This window comes from Pogonomyrmex barbatus, unplaced genomic scaffold, assembly GCF_055798465.1.
Source record: "Pogonomyrmex barbatus isolate J1 unplaced genomic scaffold, ASM5579846v1 scaffold7, whole genome shotgun sequence".
NCBI classification, from domain to species: Eukaryota; Metazoa; Arthropoda; class Insecta; order Hymenoptera; family Formicidae; genus Pogonomyrmex; species Pogonomyrmex barbatus.
This window is the reverse complement of record NW_028297171.1, coordinates 9,059,987-9,075,002: the sequence shown is the minus strand read 5'-3', so window position 1 is coordinate 9,075,002 and position 15,016 is coordinate 9,059,987. Positions and strand designations below refer to the sequence as shown.

Below are 15,016 nucleotides of genomic sequence, written 5' to 3'. Positions count from 1 at the left end.
GGGCCGGGCCGTTGTTCGGGCAACATGTTTAGCGACGCTGAACCGCACCAAAACGAATGCCAAGCACCACGAGCGGACGGACGCGGATGCACTTCTACGCTTGGTGTGTGCCACGGCCGCACCGTACCGCACCGTCGTATCGCACCGCACCGCACCGCACCGCACGCATGCACGCACGCACGCACGCACCCGTGTTACCCGTCCCGTGACAGTGCCAAACACATAAAATGGCGATCTCGCGCTGGAGTTAAGAAACTTCGGAGGCAACAAGCGTCGCGGGGACTGCGCGGTCAACTAGACGGCGGACTCGATCAACGTCACGACGACAGTACCGTAGGCTCGTACGCAATCGGGTTGCGCGCGCTTCCAGACATGCGCATTACGCCAGCACGATTGCGAACTTCCATGTAGTACTAATGGTCCTTGCACATGGGACGCGTCACTAGGGAGTAACGCGTGGAGTCATGCGTTAACCAATCAGTGTTTCGTTTCTTCCGGAAATAGATATATGATTTTGTGTTTGCAAAAGCCAATAAAAATACTCGCATCGACTGTGTGCATTTCTATCAATATAGATCAAATTTAATCTCGATTTAATATACTCTTTGTTTTTTTCTAATTCTTAGAATTAAAATGTGATACAAAAGTAAATTAATGATAATCTATATTGGTAAAAATAAAATTTGTTCGCATTGCTAGTACTTCCTAGGATTTTTTTTTTTATATTTGAAATGAGGGATATGTATGCGAGCGTTGGAGAAAGAACGAGAAACGCGAGTGCGGAAAGTATATACAAGCGATACCTGAGTACTGAGCTACTCAAATGTTATTTCTGAACGCAACCTTATAAAATAAAAAAAGAAAAAAATTAATCTAAAAAATTATAGTCTATAGAACGAGTAAACTTGCAAGTCGATCTGGAACCGGAAACGGCGCTTCTACATATCAGAAGCGGTACCAACGTTTCGTCGTGCGTGGCGCCTCCGTCGCGTCTTCCCGGGAGCCTAGTTGCGCGCGACGCTTGGCGCTTTCCGCCGTGTTGCGGCCGCAGTGAGCGTCGGTGTGCGTAAAATGGCGGACGGTGACATTGATTTGTACGCCGACGATCTCGAGCAAGATTTCGCGCAGGTAACTCGCATTTCTCTTTGATAGCAATAAAGGTACAGGGCCGCGTTCTCTCTTTTTCCGTACTATCGAAGGGGCCATTTCGCGTTCGACACATTCACACTCCACGCGAACAAAAATCGCGACGCTACGTGCCGTACCGCGCCGCACCTCACCGCACCGCACCGCACCTTATCGTGCCGCGTCGCGAACTGTGAGCGACGGCAATTACTGTTCCGCGTCGGTTCCGCGCGCGCCGAAAAACCGAAGCTGAGTGTGTCAGCGTTGTGGTGGACGGGCGATCGTCCCTAACCATCGGCTCGCATCATTGATTTCTTAGCCGACTATTACGAGTGTGCCGGCGAGCGAGACTTCGAAGAAAAGAGCGCCCGCCTGCGCGCGCGCGCGCGCGCTCGCGCGTAAATGAGCGAACGAACGAACGGCAAACAAACAACTAACAAATAAGCACGTCCGAGACGAGCTTTTCTCTAAAAGTGTTATCTCCTTGCCGATCACGGTTGACCGATCGCCTGTCTAGCTAGTGCCTGTCTGGTGCCCTTGATCGCGTGCGCGTACCCGCTTCCGGAGCTAAGCGCTAAAACAGTAATACGGGTTCGCAACAGGAATCGACCGCAAAATGGTGCTAGCGGTAAGGCGAATGTCGTTAACTCTTTATCCCCTTTTATAATTCTCTCTCCGCCCCCTCCACTCCCCTTTCCTTTCTTCCTTCCTTCCTTTCTTCCCTTCTGTCTCTTCTATCTTCCTTTGATTCTTGTGATCTTTAGATTTTTTTACGCGCACACGTACTTCTAAAAATGCGAAAGTATACACACATACACACCGCGACATTTCGTGCACTGCATGCAAGTTCACGTTTCCTTGTACTTTTTTTATTGTTGCTACTTCCCGCTTTTCAAATATCTTCCCCATTATGCGAGAAGGTGTCGTTGTTTAGAATATTTCGATTAAAGCAGGGATTGAAATCAGTGTAATTTCGGGCGAGTTGAGATTTTATTTTTGAGAATCTTGATCTCTAGTATAGGAGTAAGATTATGCAAGCTTCGTGTGAGAGAATTAAATGGCAACATTTAGCATGAAAAATTTGTAGGCAAATACATCTTCAGCCGTATCTTTTATAGAAAAATATTTATTGCATTTATTGCATCTCGGTTAAAATGTCTGGACAAGGATAATTATTCTTGTGCATTCATTGCATACCAAAGTCTGAATTTGAACGTGAAATTACAATGTGAGGTCAATCCCCGCTTTTTATCATATCTTTACAATGCAAAAAGTATGTATATCTGCATATCTGTTACAGTCGAAGTGTACGATTGGTTGAACCACAAGGTGCAGGAAGTCGTGTAATAAGAAAATGGTACATCTAACGATTTTTTACATCTTGATGTAATTTATTTTCGTAAATTAGTTTATAAATATCAAGCTGGTGCGAAAGCATCTTGAGATCATGTTGTTATATTGAGCATTACTTCCAATTTTGGAGGTGTCCAAGTCTGATTTCTATATATTACTCTGTCAATCCTTTTGCTGTTCTCTTTTAATATTTTGATGCTCAAATAACAAAATGGACTCAATACGTTCTTATGAACTTGATGGTGCAACTTTTTTTTTAAACTAAAAAATGATTATAAAAGTTTTTAATTAAAGATTTAATTAAGTTTTTCTTGAGAACACAAGATACACATAACTTTAACAGTGATCACAATGCAGAAATAGCTTAGGCTAAAATAATGAAATATTATTCTAGTGTTGTATTTTTTTATAAAGTTTTTTTGCACTTTGACTGTAACATATTCAGTACATATGTGTGTGTTAAATAAAAATTGTAAAATGCATATATTATTTGTTGATCAATCTGCTTGTCATCTAAAATAATGAAAAATTACTATTTAACAATAGCGTAGCGTTACGCATTTTTTTAATATTTTATTGTAATTTTATTACTATAATGTTCATTTACATGTTTGTTTCAGGATGAATTTGCTGGAGATGGCGTTGATCTTTATGATGATGTAATCGCTGCTCCTGCAGGAGGTAATGGTGGCGTTTCTTCCGGGAATGCTGGAGAAGGTGGTGGTGATACCACATCTCCAAATGAGGAAACTAATGGAAATGCGCCTTACCACCAACTTGGCAATAACATCCAACCGAATCAAATTGGTAGACGGCATCAACTGTATGTTGGTAATTTGACATGGGTATGTATATGTACACATATATTCATATATATATGTACACATGTATACATATATATGTATACAGAGAATTAATTTTGATATTTAAAAATTATTCATATTTTAATAATTAAAAAATATTCATCCTTATCATTTTTTAGTGTAACTTTTTGCATTGCGCCATGTAAATTAAAATCTCTTATTTTATAATAAAAGAAATAGAACAAATAGAAAAACTAATAAGTTTTTCAAACGATGCATCTTTTTCTGGTTTCTATAATATTTCATATTGCAAACAAAGCCCCTTCTCTCTCTCTCTCTCTCTCTCTCTCTCTCTCTCCCTCCTTTGAGAATTTGAATTTTAATACAATTTAATATTTAATTAAATATTTAATATAATTTGGTTAATTTAATATTCTTTATCATTTTTTGATGAAAATTATTCGATAACAAATTTTCTTTTCAGTGGACAAGTGATCAAGATATAACTGATGCTGTTCAAAGCGTTGGTGTGACTGATTTTGTGGAAGTAAAGTTTTTTGAGAATCGTGCCAACGGTCAGTCTAAAGGATTCTGTGTAATATCTCTGGGCTCTGAACAGAGTATGAGAATATGTATGGAAAGACTGCCCAAGAAAGAATTGCATGGACAGAATCCAGTAGTAACTTTTCCTACCAAACAAGCTCTCAATCAAGTATGTATTTTTGTGCATTGCGTAAATAAAGAAAACATATACAAACTAATTCTGTAATGTACAGAAATAGTATGTTATGATATTCATAATGATGGGTACACATGGAACTTAAACACGACAATCTTTTTTTTATGTGTTCTCAGTTTGAGTCGCAGTGTAAGACGCGACCTGCTCCGGCTCCACAACAGAGTCAGAGCCAACGTCCTCATAATCCACATCAACATCAGCCACCAATGCCACCTCATCAACAGCATCCCCAACACCCTCAACATCCTCAACATTCACAACAAAATCACGGTCCTAGAATGATGATGGGTCCTCCACAGGGTGTGAGACCGCAGAGAATGCCGCCACCTGGAATGGGTCCGCCAGGTCCTGGTGGGCCAGGTCAACAGGGTCCGCCACGTATGCATGGTCCGCCATTAGGACCAGGTCCAGGACCACATCATCCATTGCCTGGTCATCCTAATCAAGGTCCGCCGCCTGGTTATCAACAGGGGCCGTGGAATGGGCCACGTCCAAATGGTCCTCCGGGACCGCCTCGAGGACCTAGTGGACCTGGAGGTCCACCTCAGCAAGGTCCACCTGGACCAGGTCCTGGTCAGCATAGGCCTCCTGGAATGGTACGTATTGTGGCAAATTTTTGTGGTAAATTACTTTTTAACAAACAAAATAATTTTTTAACATACCTTGGACGGTATTTTTATATATCCATTTAGTGTTATATTTTTGAAATTTATTTACGATATTTAGTAGCAATATTTGTCTGCGTAATTTTATTGACAGCAAATATTTTGTGAATCATATGCCGTAATAAAAAAAGCCGTAATAACCAAAATATTATAGATTTAACAAAACAAATTTTATTACTTTTTTTTTTAATATTAAACGATCATTGGTTGAGGAATATAGAATTTATACATACTTATACATGTTTATACATATGAAATATTAAACATTTCTAAAAACAAAATGTAAAACATAAAACATAAAATAGTAACAGATGAACTTAAATGTATTAAAACCTTTTGAAATTTATTTGAAATCAATTACACGGAGAAACTTGTGATGACATTCGCAATGGTTTGGTAATCGTTATAACAACATTCTGAAGATTTCCTGAATGTTTAGAAATTTTCACACTATGCAGAATCAGTATAAATATTTTTATAATTTAGATAAAATAGTTGCAAAAATTACAAGATAAATTTATAAAGAGATTTGCAGTTTTCAAAAAATCATTTAATGCATGTCTATTGTAAATGATCATGGTACAGGCTTAAATATCTTTTGCACTTACATGTCTTACGCGTAAACAGAGTTGCACTAGAGACCTTTCAGAAGCCAGTTATCATATACCACAGGTAATCGATAATGAGGTTTTCTTTTCAATTCTGTTTTCAAAGAATAATTGTATATATTGTATCTAATCAACTATTTTTATTATATTGCTTTAGAAAACTTCAACTTTCAAATTTAAATCTTGCATACAACTGGCTGTTTAGAAGATAAAATAACGATTAAGAAATAAAATTATAGCATTGTTGATATTTTAAATATATTAATTTTCTCAAACTCTGTATTTTGTTTGATGAAGCTTGTATTTTATATTTTGTTGATTTAATGTTACCACATAATGTCATCTACAATACATATATGCAACAGTTTTATAGAAATCATATTATAAACGATAAAAAAATTGAATTATGCATTGGATATTATATATAATATGCATTGGATATTATTCATTAAAAAATATAAACATGGATACTAAATTTTTAAGAGAATTTTTGTGTGAAGATTTTTTTTAGTGTACATATTTTTAGTATATATTAACGGTTATATTTTTTATACATATATAAATTTTACAAAATGTTCATTTTATAAATTTTATTAATGTTCAAACTTTTTTCTTATAAATTTTTGTCTCTTGTTTTCTAATTTAAAATTATTTACTTTTTCGTCAAACTAGACAGTAATTATCTATATGTAATTATGATAGAGTGAAATAGAACCTTCATCTGTCTTCATTCAGCAATTTCATGGTGGTCCACCTGGACCACCCGGACAGGGTCCTCCGCGTGGCCCACCTGGACATCCTGGTGGACCTCCAGGAGATCCCAGAGGAGCACAACCTCGTCCTGAATGGAATAGGCCACCAGGTTCGTGCGCAGATCGATTTGTTATTCTCTCGAAACTTGTGTTTATCTTTGCAAAATCTTATTTAAAATGCAAAAAGATTTTAAGATCACTCCTCTGAAACATCTTGAATTTGAGTGCTTTGTTATTATATTTTTTTTTTTTTTTTTTTTTTTGCATGATTGAGTAAATAGAGAAAAAGACAACGAAGATGTGGTGGGACCTTGCAAATGAAACTGCATCAAAGTAGTAATAATAGTATTGTACCATATTATTTTCGATCTGCTAACAGCAGATCGGTATTACTGATGAGAATGTTCGATATGTGCATAGGAATGCATCATGGGCCTCAGGGACCACCAGGTTTCCCTCAACATCAACATATGCAAGGGCCGCAGCCTGGCCAAGGTCCACCACAGAGAGGACCTCCTCCAGGTTCTATGGGTGGTGAGAGATTTAGAATGCTCGTTCAGTGTTACAAATTTTATTAGTCAATCTAGTTCGCTACATTGTGGGAGATGCATGATATTGAGGGAAATTGATCTGGCAGAAGCATTGAGGTGCAAGATGTTTCAAAGGATCATTTCATAACTGAAAATTATCGAAAACCATTATATATCTTTAATATTAATAATAAACGACTATGTGTTTTATTGCACCATATTTATATATCGCATATTCTTGAACAAATTTTGCTAAATATTTCTACATCCAATACATATGGAAAAGAATAACAATGAAAAAAAACATTAATGATTCATGATAATATTACATGATTCATTATTCGACCTTGAACTAGAATTTATTTCCATTATCTTTGTAATCACGATGTTTATTGTTTATATTTGTCAATGAAAGATGTCCAGTATTAATCAAGTGCATTATTAGGTCCAGGGGGGCCACCTCCAGGACATGGCGGACCGCCACAGGGCCCTCCTCAAGGACCGCCAGGTGGTCCGGCACCTCATGTAAATCCCGCATTCTTTCCGCAAGGGCCACCTCATCAACATCCTGGTCAACATCCTCCAGGACCTCCCGGTCCACCTCATGGCCCACCACATGGGCCACCCCATGGTCCTCCTCATGGACCACCTCATGGTCCGCCACATGGACAATCACATGGACCGCCACATGTACCACCACATGGTTACGGACCAAGTGCACAAGTATTATTACATTCAAACATTTTAATTGAAATATTTAAGTCAATTAATAAGTAATTTTTTGAACAAATTTTAATTATTTTAATAATTATCGTTTTAGATAGTTTTTTTGCTGATTTGTTTATTCCAAACAAGATAGGACTAATTAATTATTTATTAAAGAATATCGTACATTTGCACTATGCAATGTATTATTCATTTTCAGAATTATAATTCAAAAATTCAAATTTGATGTTTATTAATTTATAAAAAATTGACATTTAGAATATGGGAACTTTATGGATTTTGAATATAGGAACTCATAAGATTTTTATTTGAAAAATATTTAAAATGTTTAATAAAATTTTTTACATTGTTTTTTTGTATTATATAGGCACCTTACGGAGCACCCGGGCCTGATCATCGTCCGGAAGGTCCACCACCGCTCACTGAACAAGAATTTGAAGAGATAATGGGCCGTAATCGTACAGTATCCTCGTCCGCTATTGCGCGGGCAGTATCCGACGCTGCGGCAGGCGAATATGCAAGTGCCATAGAAACTCTGGTAACAGCCATTTCATTGATAAAGCAATCTAAGGTAGCTGCAGATGATAGATGCAAAATCTTGATCAGTTCTCTTCAAGATACTTTACGCGGTGTTGAGACCAAGAGCTATGGATCTGGACGTAGAGGTGAGTGGATTTGTATCATGTTCCATTTTAATTGTTCCATCAAAATTTAAAAAATATTTAAAATATTTCTTGAAATCTTAATCTTGAAAAGCATCAGAATTATAATTTTGTAAATTTCTGTCTTAAGAATAGCGGAAAATAAAGTTTATGTAGAAAGGGATTTATTTTATATTTTGAGAATTAAATCAGATTGTAAAAAAATATTTTCTCTAAACAGATTATTTCAAATTTATTTTAAAACTGTGCGATTAATCATATTATCTATCTCACAAGTAACTTGTTTTGTTGCAGAACGCTCACGTTCGCGTGACAGAGAACGTAGTCATAGAAGACGCCGTGAACGGTCAAGAAGTCGGGATCGTGAATATCGTGAGCGTAGCAGAGACCGGGAACGTGAACGTGACCGAGAACGCGATCGCGACAGAGAAAGAGACCGTGATAGAGACAGAGAACGCTATTACAGCGAACCATATCCGAGAGAGCGATCACGCAGCAGAGAAAGAGAGCGCGAACGTGAAAGAGATCGTGAATATAGAGAGAGAAGCAGAGAAGAAAGGTAAGCCAAAAATGATCTTACCAGATTAATCTCTTAATTATATCTAATTTCTTGTGCGCGTTTGTTGTGTGAAAGAAAGAATTTTGTTGAGAGAAGCTCTTTAGAATCTTTGATGGTTAGAAAAAAAAGACATAAATCGTTTATACTAATGTTAGTAATACATTATGTATTTTATGTGAGATATCGTTCATTGCAATTTACTATAGAATCAGCAGACTGCAAACTATTACAAATAAATTTTCATTATATAGTATATAATAAAAATATTTGTATTATACATATATATATATATATATATACATATGTATATGTGTGTATATATGTATTTATTTTTTTCTCATGTATGTTTAGAATTTATATTTTGAATCAATTGATTTTTTTATGCTATTAAAGATTGTCGTGCAACAATCCATATCATGCATTTGTGTTATGATCAGAAATTAAATGTGAACGAATCTCTCGACATAATTTTTGTTGATTATAAATATGGAATATTTTGAAAAAGTAGAGAATAGAAAAGATCAATATATCTATAAGCAAGCAAATATACCTACAGTGATATCTTGTTTTTTGATATTTTGATATATCGAGTGTGAAGAAGCGCTTTTTTATTATCTCAATCATAACATTATTTCATTATTTGTTGCTTCAGATCTTATCTATAGCTATTTGAATTGTTGCGCAATAATCGCACACAAAAAAATCAATGCTATATTCATTTTATATTTAATTATAATGTTACGCAACGTGATGTTTATAGCAATAGCTGCAATTTATAAATCATTGTGCACAAAATTATTTTTGAAATTGTAAAATTGTGTTAAATTTTATATCGCATTTTCTTTTTTGCTCATACACTCTGAAAATAATTTTTCCACATATAGTCAGAAGCATTTTTTAAATTGTATATTAATATATGTGCGTAAGAGCTCTTTGTATTTCGTGTTTTTCTTATATAAGTTTCTATATATATATATATATATATTAAATAATATATTAGATACTAAAAATTAATATTTCTCATAAAGATTATGTTATTTATAAAAATAAATTGCAGCATCACTGACTACAATCTGCTATTGAAGTATGCTATAAAGTATAGGACGATATGAAAAAAAATTGTATTGTTATAGTTGACGCAAAAGCAAAATTGAATAATTTTATTGAAAATGTTAATATTATATTTTCATCCATTGTACATTCCTTTTTTGCACTGTAGTAGCATCTTTATGGAACTATATTTTAAATATACATTCACGCGAATTTAAACGTGAATAAATTGAATAATGACTCCTAAAAAATATTTCAATGTAATAAGATTAATTATAATATATAAATCGGAACAAAAAATTTTTGTATCTTAATTCGTTTATAACTCGTTGCATTCTTACATGAATTGTACATTCTTTTTTATTTTTTTAACATATGCAAATTGTAATTTTTTTATAAGCATGCATAGAACAAGCCAAATGCACGGTCTAGTGTAAAATTCATTTACACGACTGCTTATGATTTTTTAATTGTTTCACGACTTAATTATAATTATAAGACTCGCGAATACATTCGCATGTATTTATATCATTTTTTATATAATTTTTTATATAATTAACTATATTTGTAAGGACAATTCAGTGAACAGCGATGAAAAATGCTGACTACTGGATAAAATATAGTTTACCAGCATAAAGTATGCAATGCGCGATAAAAGCAACCGACATATTTTAATAACAAATATCATTTTAACTCACGGTCCATGTCCATACTCTAAAGTTTGTATTGTAGTAGGAAACATGAAACCCTGTAATCATGTACGGTGAACAATCAAACATTAAAATTATACAATTATATGATAAAAATTAAAAGTGAATTAAATAAATTTCAATGTGTCATTTAATCTTAATCGCACACAATCTATTTCTTATATGATCTTTTAGTATATGGTATCAGGGTTAATGTTAAATAATAATATCCTAAAAATCATCCCTGAATTATTGATAGCTGGAATCAATTAGTATTCATTAATTTATATATATGTATATACATTACATTTTTATAAATTGCGAGTTTATAAAACCATATATTGAAATTTATATTGAATTATACTTGTGATTATTTCATTATTTTGTATCTGTATATGATTATTATGTAATTTTTACGAAATAATATAAGTCTCTCGCAAAATGTCTCTCTGATAGCGGAATAACATTGGTCGATCCGAGTTATCGTCTCTCTTAGAATAATTTTTTGCTTTTAATGAAATGTACTAAGCCTGGTACATGAATCGTCATAACAAAGTATCCACTTTTCCATTAGTACAACACGTCAATCAGCCAGGCCAAGAGTAAAAGAAGAACCGCCAGAGACGGCACCCGTCTCTTCTTCCAAGGCGACTAGGTAATTTACTTTTTTTCATTACGCAGCAAATGCATGTAGATTTAAATAAATATTATGTAAATGAGGAGATAATCATAGGAACTGCCATTTGTTCATTACGTCGACAAATAAATTCATGCCTCTTTTTCATTTTTCATTTCGAATGTTGAAGTATCGAGAAAAAAAATATTATATGTAGAATAACGAAACAGAAGGTTTTAATTATGATTAAAACAATTGAAAAAAATAGAAAATTATTTTATTATTAATAGATCTTTTATTGTTGGAATTATATATAGGATTATATATTATATATAGGAAGAAATATCAGGAAGAAACATCCTCTATATATATTGCTATTATGATAATTACGGAATTATATATTTGTTATCGTTATAATTGCATACTCACATCTCTGTACTTGTGCCAATTTGTTTTGTGTTTATGCGTTTTTATGCACGAGATACATCGATTAGCAATCATTAAAAATAAAATGACAGAGAGACAAAGCGATATATATGATCATTATTCCTTTGTGTATTCATGAATAACATTCAAGACTAACATTATAATAAAAAGCGGACCCGTAGATATTATGAAGTATATAAAGCAGCATTAAAATAAGATAATTGGCTGACGTGACTTGTGTAGGTATTATGACGATCGCTACAGAGAGCGCGAGCGAGAGCGAGATCGAGAACGAGAATCAAGCCGAAGACCATCCGAGCGGGAACGAGAACCGGAACGGGAACGTGAACGAGAACGGGAACGGGATCGTCGAGATGAACGAGGAGACTCCTCACATCGCTCAAGACACTAAAAAAGAAGGATACAAGCAGCGAAGATGACGAAAACAAAGCGTGTCGACATGACAGAGGATCAGTGATAAAGCAGTAAATGGAACAACACACACACTAACACATTTTGATCCTCGTCTCTTTAATCCTTCAAGTAAAAGTATATTATTATCGCTTAATATTGTATGAACACTTGTGACATCCAAAGATTATTAATGACACGCGACATTATCAAGAAACATTGTAGGTTAAACGGTAAAAGGGTAATTTCGAGATTTGCTTAACGAATTGCTCTTAGGATAGTTCAGAAATTTAGATTTCACGTAGAATTCTAAACGTTCTTGTCTTCTTTTAAAATAGTCGGATTCGAGCTCAGTATAGAATTTCCGTGAAATCTTGATCGCGGAGTCCTTTTGTCTTACATATATATGTATTAATATAATAATGCACTACATGTATACATATATCTATGTAACTGTATTATGATTAAGAAAATATTCATTTAATCCGACAATGGATCTGCAGAGTGAATAGTTATCGTGTATGAATGTCAGGGGAAGGTAAGGAAAAAAAAGACATCTTGATTCGAGATTGCTCAAGATTATCATTCGCAGTGATAAGAAATAGAATTGGAGAACAAGATGCGACGAGAACAACAGAATTCGTATGGAAAGAAGAAAGAACGAAGACATCGGCACGAGAAAATCATCAGCCTTCTACACGGACGAGTTCAAGATTGTATCTTAACGTAATACATATATACGCTTTCAAAAAAATATAAATGCCAAACATGTCTTTACTTTATTCATTTGTACACACAAATTCCTAACAAGAAAAAATTAGAGAACTATGTTTTCGTTTCTGCGATTTTATAAAATTCCTGAGCTCACAAATTTTTCGAAAAGCTGAATCGTATTATGTACAAAATATATGTTAATTTTCTGATGCATGTCACTAACGTAACTTTTTATTTAACATTAGAAAGAAATATTAGAAGAAAATTACATGCATTTGAAGATTAATGATGAAACATTTTATTATTAAGTGAATTAAATTAAATTATATACGATTCGCTTTTCGAAGTGCAAATGTTAAGTATATTTTATAATAAGAAATTAGAAATAAATGTGCTAATATCATGTTTGTGAGCTGCACAGATACTTGGATATCTTCCATAAAAATTTTCATAAAAATTATTTCTAAAAATTATCATTAAAAATATTATGACCTCTTCATATTATAAAATATATTATATAGATATTATTATTAATAATATCTTTATAATATAATAAATTTATGTATAAAATTTTTTATAAAGAATATCTAGGAGAAATTATCTCACGAAACATTATATAGTACAATTATTCCTATGCAAAATCAACATCTCCTTTTATGTTGTAAATCGTAAAACTAAGATGCATGAAACTTTGGTTACCTAAGTATAAAATCAATGATTATTATATCATTGATATTATTGATATACAAATAATATTAAGAAAATAAAAAAAGCATACGAAATACTTATAGTCAAATTATTGCTTGAAGTCATATAAGAACAGTGCTAATAAGTATATACATACACACACGCGCGCGCGCGCGTGTGTGGTGTATGTATATACTATATATATATATATATATATATATATATATATATATATGTTATACAAAATATTGACATATCGAATGTAATGCATAATAAATAGTATATTTTATTATTATAAATGAATGATATTAACAGTTTGACTGTAAGTATAATTTTATTGAGTTTGTTCTTGCAATATATTAATAGATTTCCCAGGACAATCATAATTTTGGAACAAGCTCAAGTTTTCTGCAAAATGATTTTGAGAGAAATGCAAATTTTGTCGATTTTATATCTATGTTTAAACTACATGAAACTATATTTTTAAGAATGGAATATCAATACTTATCTTTGTGATTTTATTAGATGTTTAATATTTTAATGTAATTTTGCTAAATGGATATCATGTTACTTATTAATTTAAAAAAAAAATAAGGAACTAAGAAGAGCTGAAAAGAACAAAGAGTTTCGATAAAATTTATCTTTTACATATAATTTAATCTGAATTATTCGTACAAGATACAAATATTTTTCTAATTATATAAATTTATATCTTAATTTTTTTGAAACATTTTTTTCGATTTTATGCTCAAATAACTTTAATTTAATTTTGCAGAAGAATGGCATTTTATCTATCTTTTTTCTCTTTTTTAGGAATGGAAGAAATGAAACTTAAGAAAAGAAGATATACACGTTAAAGAAATGTGTATATTTTCAACAACAGAATGCAGATGTTCCTGCCTTCTATATTATAAATTAAGAAATATTATTTCCACATGTAATCTTGATAATCTTACAACTCTGTTTAAATTCTTTATTAATTGATATATAGATGATGATAATAATACGCGTTTAACATCATGATCTACTTACTAGCGCTTTAAAAAGATTTTTTCCTTGAGATTATTATTTCTACATGATTTTTTTATACATATTCAATATTTTAATTTCATTTATGTAAATGAATTTGTTATACGCATACAGGGAATGAATTTTTTATAAGTTATCCATCGAAAGCATTTTAAGTTAAAAATTTTTAAATATCTGCTGAAATAAGATTTTAAGAAATTATTTGGGACATTGCCCATTTAATATCATTTTAATATCACTTCAATGCGAAATTGTGTTGTAAAGTTTTTCCGTATTTGCGAAAATGATTATTTGCGTATTGTCAAATTTGGTCTCGTATTTAATAAGAGAATCAGATAAATATTTTTAAAATCTTGAGAGAGACTGCGTTATATATAAACCGCAATCGTATATAATTTTATTCATATTCGACGTTGAAATGCAGTAAATATTCGGCACGTTATTTAAATGCCATTAACTCAAAATAGCGCTTGCTGTTTCTTTTTGTGATTGAATCATTCGAGAATGGCGTGCTATGATAAATCAACACTAAATTTCAAAAGTACAACGCTTTTTTAATGAAATTCTATTGCATTTTCGAGAAGTATAGCATTTATTAATAAAAATACAAAGGCGTTCTCATATGTAGTATTGTTACAAATATTTCAGTGATTATTATTACTGCAGCAAAGCATTATATAATCATAATGTGATATTTTACAAATATTAAGATATTTTTTTTAGAAACATAAGAAACCACGTACAATATATTTACAGCTAGAATCATTTTGTTCAAAAATACTAATGTCCATTTCAACGAATATCTTTTAATCTTGATCTAATTTTAATTTATTCTTTATTTTTTCTAATTTTTAGAATTAAAAAAAAGAAAT

At 32.6% G+C, this 15,016-nt stretch overlaps 1 protein-coding gene across 10 annotated transcripts; it reads left to right on the top strand.

Moving 5' to 3' along the window:
• The first annotated feature begins 978 nt into the window (after positions 1 to 978).
• Cpsf6 (cleavage and polyadenylation specificity factor subunit 6) lies at positions 979 to 14,135 on the top strand. Of its 10 annotated transcripts, none has more exons than XM_089083066.1 (13): positions 1,013 to 1,753; positions 2,426 to 2,482; positions 3,099 to 3,323; positions 3,766 to 3,993; positions 4,137 to 4,616; positions 5,313 to 5,357; positions 5,996 to 6,155; positions 6,466 to 6,579; positions 7,021 to 7,298; positions 7,669 to 7,966; positions 8,258 to 8,522; positions 10,836 to 10,916; positions 11,547 to 12,481. In XM_089083066.1, exons 2-13 carry the CDS (start codon positions 2,480 to 2,482, stop codon positions 11,713 to 11,715), a joined length of 2,346 nt encoding a protein of 781 aa, XP_088939192.1. In that variant the 5' UTR covers positions 1,013 to 1,753; positions 2,426 to 2,479; the 3' UTR covers positions 11,716 to 12,481. The 10 variants fall into 10 exon arrangements, with proteins under 10 accessions (XP_088939188.1, XP_088939187.1, XP_088939197.1 ...); XM_089083065.1 differs by having other exon boundaries at positions 1,016 to 1,128; XM_089083062.1 differs by lacking the exon at positions 2,426 to 2,482 and having other exon boundaries at positions 979 to 1,128; positions 6,029 to 6,155.
• The last annotated feature ends 881 nt before the right edge of the window (positions 14,136 to 15,016 follow it).